This window comes from Columba livia, chromosome 14 (genome assembly GCF_036013475.1).
Source record: "Columba livia isolate bColLiv1 breed racing homer chromosome 14, bColLiv1.pat.W.v2, whole genome shotgun sequence".
Classification (NCBI taxonomy): Eukaryota; Metazoa; Chordata; class Aves; order Columbiformes; family Columbidae; genus Columba; species Columba livia.
Window position 1 is genome coordinate 6245310 of NC_088615.1, and position 14439 is coordinate 6259748.

General features: G+C 44.4%; 1 protein-coding gene across 4 annotated transcripts in view; it reads right to left on the reverse strand.

Annotated features, from left to right (window-relative positions):
* The window catches only part of GRIA1 (glutamate ionotropic receptor AMPA type subunit 1), a 124410-nt gene that overhangs the window by 60684 nt on the left and 49287 nt on the right, over window positions 1–14439 (reverse strand). For all 4 annotated transcript variants that reach the window (XR_010466005.1, XR_002414611.2, XM_005503370.3 and 1 more), the window contains 2 exon segments: window positions 5716–5955; window positions 4088–4272 (listed from right to left, as the gene is read on the reverse strand). Coding sequence is in view for 2 of the 4 variants with exons in the window: in XM_005503370.3 (XP_005503427.1) it covers window positions 4088–4272; window positions 5716–5955 (425 nt within the window). In the remaining 2 variants the exon portion in view is untranslated.

The window sequence follows — 14439 nt, forward strand, 5'->3', positions numbered from 1 at the left end:
TTGTGGGGTTGCATGTGATAATGTGGGACAGGGTCATTGATCAGATGGTCACTAGCTGTCTTTTTCTTCCTTGATTTTAAAAAAATACAGAAAGAATACAGTTAAAAATCACATTGTTCTTGCTGACTCCATGTTTCCATTGAAATTCCTCTCCACTGATTTCCAGCATCACTTTTAAATTCTTACCAGGTTACTAAAGTCAGATACCATCTGCTTTTCAGCCAATCCACATACAGAAAGAAGACAGCAGAAAAAAAAAAAAAAAAGCCCAAACCAACACGCCCTCAAAACCTGTAAAAACACAAGGAAACACAAGAATTGCCAGTTTCTGAGGGAACCGTGCTGTTTCCATAAGGTGGCAACACTATCTCTTATTTCCATTGTCATATGAATTGGTTCTGAATTACTGCCTGCATTGCCAACACTCAGGCAAAATCAGCAAGGCCAGAAAAATCCTCACAGCCAGAATGATAATGACTGTTGTGCTGGATTCCACTAGAGATCAGTCTACTCAGGACTGCTCTCTGATACCAGGCTGGTAGCAGGTGTTTAAGAAGCATCAGATGAACACAGACTGATCCTCCCCATGGGACAACACTCCCAGATTATCACGAGCAGCCAGTTAGGGATTTCCAAATGGATTATAAATGAGCTGACACTTGCTCTGTGCAACTGGTTCATCTGCCTTAGCCGCTCTTTGATGAAGTGGCTCTTGTATGCACATTAAAACTCATCTGATTCCCAGCATTAACACAGGGGCAGCAATTAACTCCCATGAAGGCTTCATTTAGTGGCAGATCCTTACACAACTAATGTCAGCATCACCACCTTCACTGCCCTGTTGTTTTTCCTGTAGGACCCCTTCAGTATGGCTTCTGCTGAGCAGTTTGAAGCCCTCGGATACCTGTACACCTAAGGCTATAAAGATATATACTCTTATTAGGGTAGTTTTCTGAGTACCTTCCGTTGCCAGATCTGAGAAACAAAACCAGACCCAACTTTTTCCCTTCCATTTATCAACTGAAGCTGACCTTTGCAGTAGGTCCCAGACCTTGTGGGAGGAAGGAGCATCTCCAGGGCACTGGGATGTCTAAGAATTACAATCCAATTCCCTATTCCTACAGTATCAACAATAGCTGGCATTGGCTCCTTCTGCCCAAACTCTTCCTTTGTTATTTTATGAGGTGTCAGAGTCGATGAACCGGAGAGGGCTGCCATCCAGCTTTCCCTGAGCTGTTAATCTTGCAGCCCATCCACCTGAATTATGAGGCTTGCTTCCTGTGTTTTACACAGTTATTTGTGATCTTAATTTATTTTAAAATGCTTGCTCAGTCTTAATGTGTCCGGACGGCAGTAGCAAGCTGAGGTTATAATAGCATTTATCACTTAGCCTGAACGTGGTGAGAGGCTGTGCTGGGCTGCATGCCGATAGCTCACTTGGGCCACCTAGGTTTCATTACCCACTTCTTAATGGGCCAGTTTGACATCTATTAGAGAGAAATCCTCTCAGAGTGAAACAGTGGCAAAGGAGAAATTCCAGTTATTCATTTTAATGAGAGACAAGGAAGAAACAATACAGGGCTTTGATGGAATACAACCCACTGCTTACTTATCCCATTAAGGCTACACAGTGAGGCCCCGCGGATATCCTGCCCTGAATCAAGGCCTGGCTCATAAACGACAGTTACCTCGGCAAAGATAAATCATGCCCTTGAGACATGACACAGAGAAACCTCCAAGAAAGAAACTGGGTCATTTTTGCATGTATCATTAACACACGGAGCACTGGCTCCTTCTACAGCTGCTATCACCTGCACACGAGAACTGCCTTGTTGGAGTCAGTGGCGCTTATTTGTTTTATGCATACGGAGTAGGGTGAAGAAATTAAAAGCACGTGCAAGTGCCGGTGTGTACACGTGAGGGATTGATGCTAAACAGCCATCCCCAGCTCTTCTGTTCACCACAGAGAACAAATTCACAGCCACCAAAAGACAGGGACAGGCTTGTCAGGGAAGAAGATAAACGCATTAAAATGTTCCTGAGAGGCCGAGGCAGCTCTTTGAACACCTCAAACACTCAAAAAAACAGGGAAAACACAACAGTGGCATCCACACAGAGGCTGCTGATGTGATGAGCTGAGAGACCAGCCGCCAGTCCCCGTTTAAGTCCCAGCTGAATTTCCTGCGATAATGAGCTGAACACGGTCTTTGACCCTGTCCAGTTATCTGCATGTTGTGAAAGACCTGGCATTCCCTGCTTTGCTGGGATAACTAACTCCATTCTCAGAAATCCCTGTCGACTCAGAAGAAGAAGGCAAACGAGGTTTAAAACAGACTACACGGGTCTGAAAAAGTCATTCACAGCTGTATCCCTAACAGGAGTGTTACCTCCTAGGCACAGACATCTGGAATTGCTCTGTCTTTAATACAGGAAAACACAACATTGTCCCTCTCCTTCCTGGAAATGGAATTTCATTGCAAAACAAATAATCATGAGATCTGGGTATTTTTTTAGTGTTCTTCAAATAGCTTTACTTTATCTGAGTTTAAATCTTGCTCCAGTTATGTGAAGAAATTTGAAAGAAAGACTTATTTTCTTGTTCATATTAAGAAAGCTAAATAATATATGACTACAGAACTTAACTCTGTTAGACAAGCCAGGCTTAAAAAAACATCATTAATCTTAGAAATTTGATACACTATAAAGCAAATCTTGCAGAAAAGGCAAATTCATTAGCCAGGCCCTTCCAAATGTCTTGTTCAAACTGCAGCTACTCCATGGTCAGAGAGAAGACCTTACCCTCCAGAATAATCTGATCTGTCCTTCATTAAGCTTGACCTTTATTTTGAGGTTTAAGCCTGCTACCTGCTTTTTTATCATATACATAACAGAGTAGCACCAACAAGGATGGATTGTGATCGTTGCTGAGCCATGCAGCTGGTGAAATGGCAGTTCTTGCCCCAGACAGTGAGCATCTGAAGTGCGAGACAGGAGATGACAGGTAGCTTAGACAAGGCGACGTGTGGAGCACAAGGTAAGAGTGAGCTGGCTATGAGAAGTACGACAGCGGGAGTCACAGCTCACTAGCTGTGTGGCCCTGCGGGGACCTTTCTAAGCCACGTGGGATGAGAGTCCCAGTGGTGGGGAAAGCCTTGGCTGTGAGAGGGAAAGGTGTTGTGGTAGGAGTTGAGGAGGGGACACAAGTGTGGACTGAGACTTGTCCATGGACTAGCATTAGTCTCCTGTCCACAGAAATCCACATTCAGGACTTAGGAAAAGCATTAAGGGAGGCATGGAGGAAAAAGGATGGGGAAAATTCAGGTCTGCACTACTAGGCAACTATCTAGATTGAGGCTGAGTAATGCGGGAGACATAACCTAGCTACTGAGTCCACTTCCGCATATCCCGTCTGCCTTGCAGCCATGAGCTGACAAAACAGCCAGGAGATGGTTGTGAATGAACCAGTCTCTCGCTGCAAGGCATGAGAGGAGCTGGAAACATCTGATCCTGCTACAGCTTCCATGTCCCAGGAGGATGCTGAGCTTTAAGCCCAATCTGGAGACTGTGCTCCTGAGGACACTGCAGATGTACCATAAAGCTTCTCCATCTCTGTCCTGCTGGCACTGGTCTGATAATTTGGTACAGTATATGGAGGCTGGAGGACCAGAAGTCCAGCAGTGCCAATTCACAGCTGTACCCTAACTCACAGGAGGTGTGAAAACTGGAAAAAAAATCAGCAGAACAAGGAAGTGCCGTATTTTATGCATGATGCTGGGAGGAATTAGCATAAAGCAAACTCATTGGGGAGTAAGAGGGTGTAAAGGATTCAGCAGAGGAATCAAACAAGTAGGAAACATGGAGAAGCAGAGCTCATTCAGCATGAGTACCTGGGAGCTCCCAGTCTTTATAGGGCTTTACAGTTTCCACAATAACACAAAGGAGAAATATCTGCAAGCTCGGCAGCCTGCTGCAATGAGAGTCCCAATGAGACATGGATCAGACAAGAATGGAGAGAACTTCTCCAGGAGAAACAACCCTTACTGTCATACATGCAAGACCCCTCCCAGAAGACCCGCACCAACACAACCTTGCTAAGGATGATGTTCAGCCGCTCAGTTTCACAGTCCACCACCACCAGCCTTTCCTTCTTCTTCTCCAGCTCCTGGAAGAGCACGCGGTAGCCCTCTTCTGTTGTTGTCAGGATGTTGACAGCTGTCACCTGCCAGTTCTTCTCAGCTGCTGTGTCCAGTACTTTCTGTAGGACTGACAACCCTGTGACAGGAAGAGAAAGGAAAGAGAATGGTAGGGGGAGAGCCAGGTTTTAGTTGTGCAATGGAATCTTTCCACCCCTCTGCCAGCCTGTGTAGCTGCTGCTTCTGGTCGGGCTGGATACAGCATCGTAAGAGCACAGCAGAGGTACAGAAAGCAGCTAATAGTCTAGCATCTTACCCAAGCACAGCTGGGCTAGAACTGACTCCTGCCTTTTCTGTCCTAGCATAGGAAAACAGGATGATTCCAGGCCTAGTTTTCGTCTGTAATCCACAAAGCAGTCTCATTGATCAGGCCCTGCTGTAGGATTCAGATAAGAGCTCTAATCCCAGTCTTCTTGTCTGTCACTACCCAAGTGACATAACCACTTTATTTCTCTGGTCTATAGTTCCCTTCTCATCTTTGATCTGTTTAGGCTGCATGCTCCTAGGGTTAGGGACACCCTCCACAATCACAATACAAAATCCTACTCAGAGTCCCTGTCTCTCTCAGCAGCATCTAATCAGAAAACTTCATTATTTTTAAAACAAACTTGCCTCAATTATGTGCACAGACTTCCAGAGGACATTACGTGTAGCCAGCACCGCTCTGAAGTCCTGCTTGACAACCCTGCCTATTGCAGTCTTTTTGGAATATTCAGCGTGCCCATACCTTGTGTCAACAGAAATCAAGGTAGGATGCTTTTACACCTTCTCCTTGTCTCTTAAGGTCATTCTGTCCCTGCAATGGCTAATGATAACTTCCAGGACAGAGCTGTAAATGACCGTTATCTCTGCACTGTCTCTGACAAGTCTATTTTGCTCTCAACCTCCAAGCCTGGAGCTTTAGAGGCATCTGAGAGCTGTGGAAACTGCATCAGAGAGTAATGAGATCACCAGCCCTGTTACTAGTTTAGAAAGTTAGATAGTATCTTCCAAGAACCCAACAAAGGCTTTAGTTATTTTACATAGACAACTAACACTGACTAATGCAGGGAACTTGGAGTTTTCCAAACTACCTGCCAGAAACACACACAGTATTACAAGGAGATGTGGGGTCAGGTGAGACCCGATCAGCTGGAGGTTCACATTTATAAATGTGGGACTCAGTGGCCTTGAGATGGACAAACTTAAAAATGGGACCTATTCAACATAAATAATTTCCCCATTTGAAACTCAAGCTGCTTACACATTAAATATTTACCGTGTGTTGATGGGGTTCAGACCCAACCCTGTAAACAGTGATGTACTGGATCAGGCTGATGTTACATCTAGATCAATGCCCACCTTCAGCAGTGATGGATACGTAGAAAAAGAATAGAGAACGGGGAAGACATAGGTTGATTCTACCTTTAGCCACATTTTTATCCTCCAGCAACCCACAGTAAGGGGAATTCTCAAGGCCAAGACTCCATCTAGACCAGTATATTCAATTGCCCGTAACTCTTCCTGTGTACTTGTGACTTACCCCGGTCAGCATCATAAATGTACACAAATTTCTGCCAGCTGTAGTGCTCGATGACATTGATGAGGGCATCCTGGAGCTCTGGGCGAAGCTGGAGAACAAACTGGTTGGACGTTTCAACAGGGAAGCTGGGCGTTATGAAGCAGACGTGGAGAGCCCCACAGAAAGATGTGAGCATGTTGACGGTCCTCCTCTCATAAAATCCAAAGATGGCGTAGACGCCCTTGGAGAACTGCGAGCAGACTGGAGGAGCAGAGAGAAAGGCCATGAGGGCAGAAGGACAAGGAGGTTTCTTATGGAAGTCACCAAAATAAACTTTTTCCTTGGCATAACTTGTAGGGTCTCTGGATTACATCACCTTCCTCGAGGCCTGTAAGTTGGTGAATGCAATCTGTAAAGAACAGAGCTGGTGGCCATAGGCTGCTCTGCCCTTGTTGTGCACACACCTGCTTTGTCTTTGATAGGCAGATGGGACACGGGAGAGTGAATTCAGGATCCCTGGAGCTCTGCTGAAGATTTTGGTGCTTCTGGGATAAAATGTGTTATCTGAACAAGGGAACCCCTCAGCAGAAGAGCCCAGTGGCTGAACAAGCCCTGCCTCCTTGGGATGGCAGCTGTCTGGCCCCTGCAGCTATTTTACTATGGGAAAGACAGGCTGCAGCTAGAGCTTCCTATTGCATCCCCAGACACATTCAAGGAGCAGAAGGAAAGCATTTGCATGACAGCACAGCCCCTTGCGGCTAATGACTCCAGGAGAAAACCACAGGTTTGACCTCAGAAGCTGAGACCACACTGAGAGGACATCTCAGCACAGGCTCACCTAGGTTCAAAACGCTCATAGCACAGCTACAGGGAGGTTTGTCCCTGGGCATGAGCTGCTGGCACTGAGATTGGAGCCTCTGACACCAGAGGAGCATTGGTACTTGGGGACACCTGTGTGGCCATTTCTAGTTTCCTCACAAAGCCATGGTGGAGAAGGCTGTGGGCCCAGTGAAACAGCGGTAGCAGCCATAGCTAAGTTCTGAGGGTGCACACGGGGCTCTCCAGCAGATATTTGTATCTGATGGCAGCAGCTGGCTCTGTGCTGTGCAGGGAGGGCTCTCTGGGGTTGGAGCCCTTCTCGGGAGAACACTTAATGAGATCGTGGGAGCTGCTGGAAAAATGCCTCAGGATCTCAGTGAGGCAGAGAGAGTTCACACTTTGAGTTGTAAAACTTAGCCCCTGAGACAGTCAGACTCGTTTAATGTCACCCCTGTTTATGGCACATCCCAAGTTACCATCAATAAATCTCCCAGCCGGAGGTGGTGGCAGTGACAGCGTTTTCCCTGTGTCAGAACTCCTGGCACTAGTGTCTCCTCCTGTTGTCACTCCAACTCTGAAGACCTTTGGCTGTGACATTTATACTGACTCAACATTTCGCACATCACTCGCCAGCCCTCCTCAACAGAGTGCAGGATGAGAAGTTGGATGTGACATTTTGGGGTCCCCTGGCAAGCACTCTGAGCTGCTTGGGAATCCCTTGACACGGTTTCTGCTGGTAGCCACCAGTACTGAACCTTCTGTATGTGTGGCTGGAGACAGGTTACTAGACATGAGCTTACTGCATCCTTATCTGGGCTCCATCCAAGCTCTGTCCCTCCAGCAGGAACCAGAAGTCATCCCTGACTTGCTAACAGCCATCCTGGATAAGACCACCTTGTTCCTCACTTTTCTACTGCCAGCATTGAATTATCAGAGGGAGGAGCAAGAAATCTTGCTTCCCACTGTGCAAAGCAAGTCCTCACTTCCATCTCATCAGCAAAACGAAGCAGCCAGGTTTTTGAAATGGCACAGAGTGTGGAGAGCTAAGAACTGAATCTCATGACACTAATCAGAATTTTTCGTTCATCTTGGAATCGAACCCAGGTTTTCGGCATCCCAGCCCAGCAGCTTGTCCTCTTTTCACCACTCAGCATCCGTGATCTCACATACCTCTGCACCCTCGTCTCCCAAGAGAATTATTTATCTGTGGGGCAGGGTTTTCTCCTGAAGCCCAAACTATGATGGAAATAAAGCCCCACTCTATTTTCACAGTAGTGTCTCTCTTTGCAATTAGCAATTGTGCCTGTATCAGCTGGAGTCACTGTCCCCATCATGAGACTGACACATTCAGGAAGAAAAAGCAGCAGATACAGATAGAAATAGTCTGAACATCGTTTCCATGTGACTGGACCAGTGGGTCTAACGAACAGTGCAATATACCATATGTGAGAGATCAGAACATGATCTCCGGAGACCCAGGCTTCAGAGTCACTGAATCATTAAAGTGACATTCTCAGGGCAGCTGAACAATCCAGCACAATTAATAATCCAGACAATAAACTTAACTGGCTTGTTTTGTTTTAAGTAATGGCTTCCTTGAATTTTATTTTCTATTTGAAATGAATATATTATCTTTTAGATTATTTTTTTTAATTCTGTGGCTCAGTCACACTCAGGCAGCCCTCCTACACTGTTCTGAGACACTCATCCGTCCCAGCATTTGAAACAGATTGCACCAAAGATGACTGGGAGAACAAACAGTCTTTATCATTAGTAATTTTGAAAAGAACCCTAGCTTGCTTTGTACTTTCAGACTAAGAGGGGCCCTGGACAAGGCAGATAGCTTGGAAAAAGGAAGCTTGCTGAGGGTTTTCACCGAAAGAACAACAAAGAAACTGCTGTATCAATTAATCTGTAAAGACAAAAAGAGTGAAAACTGCAACCACCTTTCTGGGACTGAACTTGGCACAAAGTAAAGGCAGTGACTGCAAAATAGTTTAAATCTCAGGACCATTTTAAATTACTGCTGTTCCAAATTAATTTACCCAGCAAAACTAAAAAGAAGTTACTTGATATATATTTAATGCACTAAGAGATACCTGGAATTTCTATTTACTTTAATTGTTTTATTAAGAAAATTTATTAATGATTGTTTTCTTATTTGATTGCTCTGCAACTTCCTAATAACATCCTATTAAGAAATGTAAACCTTAACTAGAGGAAGCAAACATTTTAAACTCTCTTTGTTTTTCTAGTGGGCAGGAAGCTTATCAGCTCCCCAACAGGCACTAGCCTCTGCCTGATGCTTTTCTAAAAAGAATAAGAAATATAAAAAGAACAAAGATCATGCTGAAATGGAAGGTCCAAAAAGTCTGGTCAATTGGCTGGTGACCATATCACACTTGGCAAGCCTGGTGCCAACGACCTGTAACAGCTGGATGGCCACAGCCTGGCTTTTCCTGCAGAAGAGAGTTGCCATCAATCTATCGGGTCTACCAGCTGAATTTGGACGGTTCAGCCTCTGAAGCTCATTCCTGCAGGTGGGAAACGGGGTGAAACACAACATAGTAAGTGTTTGCATATCCAAGGATGCAAACATGAGTGAAGAATGTTTATTTGGATGTAAATGCAGACATTGGTGACAGTTTGCATGTGCTATTCTTGGCCTCTGGGCTGCGTGAAGGGAAAGAAGGACAGAGAACATCTGTTCTGGGCTGTAACTATGCTATTATCTCACAACAAATTTGTAATTAATTGATCTAAACAACCCTTCAGAAAATATAGTTCATAGTGATTGATAACCATGGCAACTACTGCTGTATTCACCCTGATCAGTCTTGTAGTGTATAACTGATTGAGTTGGGACTTCTGGCCAGAACATCCCCAGTGTGTGCTGCACCAAGAACTATGGACATCTCATATCCCCCCTCTCCAGGCACAGGATCTCTCACTGGGGCTCCCAGAATGCCATTCCACAAACAAAACTGGGTAAAAGCAGAGGCATTAACTTGATTGTCACCTGGTTATGCTGTAAAGACAACCAGCTCTTTGGATACAATTCTGCAGCGCCTGCTGCAGCCAGGTGAGGTGACAGCTCCTCAAACTGTATCAAAACCACTTCTAACTTAGAGTAAAAATCAAAATAACTTTATAAGATTCCTGATACCTAGTTTAAAAGTGATTGATACAGTAGAGCAAGCAGGATGAGACCTTCTCTCTGCCTTTGTGGAAAGGCAGCTATTCTGGAGCTGGCGTGTCCTTGAATTTAGATGAACAAAAAGCACAGGGGCTCCAGTCATGCTTGAAATCTTCAGACACCAGGATTCTTAGTCCTGCAATTTCTCTTAAGTTTCTCTTTTCATATGGAAAATAATTCAAGGTAAAGCATTTAAATCTGAGAGAGGAAACACTGATTTTATTGAAAGTACATGCAGGATAGGACCCCGGCAGCTCTGGCCACCTTTGCAAATACTTCAAAAGAAAAAGAAAAATACATGCTCACAGCTTTAAACTGTTCATTTTCTCTGGAGAGGAGGAAAATAAGAGATATTGTGAGCCTAGAAAAATTACTGGGACACTTTTTGTGGCTAAAGGTCTCAACCAGACACAGCAGATGTAAAAGACTGATTTCTGCATTCAGGAGCACCAGGAATATTTTGGAACTGGAGGTCTGATCTGATCTATGAGAAAGGCAGATGTCAGATTTAACAGATACCTCATTTGGATTTTGGTAAAAGCAGAAGTGAAACCAAAGAGTTTCTCTCAGAGATGGTCACCACAAAGAGGGGCTGAAAAATTCTCAGTATTTGAGGGAGGCAGAAGGGCAAACAGGCTGCACAGAAGGATGGGAATGAGGATTTGTTCTCCAAGAGTGAAAATGGTGCAATTCTGCTGAGAATGTGCAAGCAGGACTGCTCCCCACAGACACAGCTGGGGAAGAAGCCTGGTAGGAGATCCTGGCAACTGCTCATCTGCCATTTCCTTTAGAAGCAGAATTTTCACCATTTCACTGAGTTTAAGACTAGAAGGGGACATTAGATCATTTCCACTGACTTTTTTATCTCATGGACCATTAAGTTTCACCCAGTTACCCCTGGAGGGAGCCAATAATATGGGTTAGTTGAAGGCGTTTAAACTCTCTGGAGACTCAACTGCTCTGTGTCTCCGATGGAGAACAGAAGTAGCACAGACAGTGCTAACACCCAAAGCCACAAGAGCAGTAAAAAAATTGATTAAACAAATTATCCCCAGATGTCCCCCACAAATGACTTATGTTATCTGTTGCAGAAGCAGACAAAAAATTCAGATGGTCCTTGCCAGATCTCAGAGCCCTTCATAACACTAGAGGATGTCACATATGAGGGAGCATCTAAGAGGGAAGGCACAGCACACTCCCCAGGAAAGCCATTCCTACAATGCTGAGCTGCAGATGTTGTGAGGATTTTGGCCAAACTACCCTTCACAGCCCAACCACACAGGGAAAGAAAAGGGCAATTTAGAAATGCACACTTCAAGATAAGAAGAAATCTTTGAAACCAGAAAATCCAGCACACACAGCACTTACTCCAGAAACCAAATGAACACAGACCTTTTAAAAATTGCAAGATGAGTATGGCCAGACTTTGAGTGTTGTAAAATGGTCAGATCAGTCTACTGCCCTCTGTAAGCCACTGAACGACCAGCCCTGTAACACCTCCAGCCCAAATATCAGTGTGGTACCTTCTCCATCTGCTCAAGCCTCCTGGGACACAGAACCAAAACCTAGACTTGCAGCAAAACACACTCACTGACAACAGTGGTGTTAAGGATCACTTCCCACATGCTTTTCTTTGCTTACTTGGTACGTATGTATGCACATGTGGGAAAGAGGAGGGGGGATGTGGACGCCTAATTTATTTCTAGCATGCTCTGCCTAGAGGAGACCCTCACACCGTGATGGAGAACCTGACATCAGGTTGGCGAAGCCAGTGGTATTTCAATGAAAGAGCACTAGTGCCTGCTTCAATTAGGATCAGCTCAGCTTCCCTCCCAAATGTTTGTCCTCACAGTTCTCCAGTGTGGCGTAGGTGTCAGAGCGCATCTCTTCAGCACATCCCAACTACAGCGTGTTCCCACAGATTTCTCTAGCAGGGGAAAGCCAAACAGATTCTACACTCCCCCATCGCTCCACACATGTATTTAGCTGACAGCAGATATGTCCCGTATATCTGATCAACTGCAAATCAGGCTGATATGATATCACAAGAAATATACGTTTCTCCTTCAAATACATAGAAGACAGAGAAGTGTGCTCCTTTCCATCATTTCCCTGCACTGCTGCTCTGACCACCTTGAAAGCTGCAAGTAGCATTGATTTTTACATTAAGATCTGCTTTCCTTCCCTCATATTTTAACAATAATCTCTGATTGAAGAGCTGCTCATAAGTGATAACTTCATTTTTTTCAATTAAGCTTCCCTGTCTGACAAATAAGTCCTGGTTTGCCTGGTTGACAAATGTTAGTTTCCCTTAAGATCAAATTGGATTTTGGATACTTCTTTCTTGTGTGCTGCTGAATTTAAAGAAACAGGAATAGCATGGCACTTTCACCAACAAGAATTAACAACACGGACTCTCAGTCAATTAAGTGAATTTCTAAATTACAGTTATGGCAATGGAAGATATGGCCATAGGAAGTTGACTTTAACCTCTCTGTCAAAGGGATCAGTTGAAAATCCTGGCCCTTCCACCTGTGTACTTCACATCTTGAAGCCTCTTCTTACTTTTCTACTAGAGTCTTTGAATGTAGTTCTCATCCAGTGTGACTACAAAATGGAAGAGAAAATCCAAATATCAAAGGCCTTAACAGGGTCGCCAAGCTTGTTGAAAAAAAATAAAGAAGGAAAACCAAGATGTTTGACAAGGCTTTCCTTGCTTGCTTTTTAAACATATTGTTACTTTGGAATTGCTGACATTTTGTTGAATCATACAAAATCAAGAATTAAATATACTGAAGGGTTTCTAGTCAGTTCTCAAACTATTGCTGAGCAATGGTGGCACTTGAGTTAGATGCAAATCAAATGAAACACATTGAGATCACAAGCATCTTTTAACAGGTCCTGGGGAAAAGAATCCAAAGGAGATATGGGCATGTATCTGTCAAGACCTGGGATTTTGGGGTCACAGACTTGGATAATCCCTTAAATAAAATGTCAGTTGACAGCTGTATTTTCTGGGTAGCCTTCAAATGATGGCTAACTCACTAAAAGACAACAGAGATAGCACTGTAAAGGACAAGATGCCCATCTCAAGCAGCATTCAGACATCGCAAAAGCCTTTTCCTTCTGTGATTAGAATTAGGTTATTATTCTAATAGGGACAGGCTGGGTAATACGAGTCCTGTGGCTAACAGATCAGATTATGTGTAAGGGAAAACAGGCCCAGTGCCAGTTCTGTTTTAGGATTATCTAATCACCACTTGGATCTTTGCTTCTGAAATGGAGGAAGGCAACTGCCTTTCTCTAAGCCCCATCTGTTCCAGTTCCTCTGGTCAGACTGTCTCTTGCTCTGTGATCATATAGACCCAATATAAGACCATGTTCTGAGCTATAAGCACTGAAGCCATGCTCTCAAGCTGTGTTAGGTTCTTGCTGTCTACTGCCTTCATCTTGTCCAATGTCCCATACCAGAGGAACAGCTTTTCCACAGCATTCCTTGCATTTGTAACTTTTTTTAAAACAGAAAGGACATGCCGAAGGGCTCTGGTGCATGGAAACAATTATGCATTTTTCAGGTCTAGTAGAGGATCACATTTTTAAAATGGGAGTCTTTAAAAAAATTCTCTCTTCCTTACACACCAGGCTGGCTCATTTCTGGGGTACAGCTAGCTGTCAAACCATGGCAAGCAAACCCAGTTGGGATACTGTCTGACATCCTTTTATAGCACATTACATTATTAAAACCCACTGTATTTAATGAAAAGCACATCTTCTGCTCTCTGGAGCCCAGGCATGGCCTTCCTGTGGCTCTTGAACCTTGCAAGGCTTATGAGCAGTTTGACATTGACACATGTGTCAAAACTGTCTCACACTCTTAGCAATTCTGTGCTGGCAGTGGGGCTGCTGGGTAGTCCAGCTTTAGGCCATGTCCAGAAGGGAGCAAGCATAAGATGCTGGCCATACTGGGTTGTCTTGGACCAGCAGAAGCTCTACGAAACCAGCTGCTATCTCTTGCTCACAAACCTCAACTGGAGCCCCTCTGCAGCTCCCTGAGGTGGGGAGTGATGCCTTCATGGGTCCGCAGCTGCAGATGGATGTTGCTGTGGGCCCCATGGGCCCTAGAAGACCAGCTATCCCTGCTCTCATCCAACCTCCCACAATGAAATAGAAAACAGCAACCTTGTCCTCTTTGAGCTCTCCATGTCTGAAGCAGAGTCATAAATATTAAAGCAAGATTACTACAAATGAAAAAGTGACAGCGATATTATAAAAGGAGGCGAGGAATGAGGGTTGAACCAATTTTGCTTTAGCTGCTTTATTAGATGGCCTTTTGTATTATATTGGTCCTTCTGCAGACAGTGCTATACTAGAATAACTAAATACGGTATCACAGTGTAGCCTTCTGCTGGGCGGCACGAACAACGGAGGAAAATAACAAAGCACCAAAACCACGGCATGTTAATATGGTACATAACACATTGCTCTTAGGTCAGCTCAGCATTTAATTCTTGGCTGTGAGATCTGAATTATTAAAACAGAGTAAAAAGAGGAGAGTGAGGGGTGGGAGTGGGGAAGATAAGCAGTGGAAGAAAGCAAATGTGTCACATGAAGAAGAGCTCACTGCAGATGAAATGCATTTTGTCTTCAATAGCTTCTTTTCTTTCCCTAATACTTTATATCTGTTCATAGGCATTAAAGCCTGTGACTGTCTTCAGTGGAGGCCTCAGGTT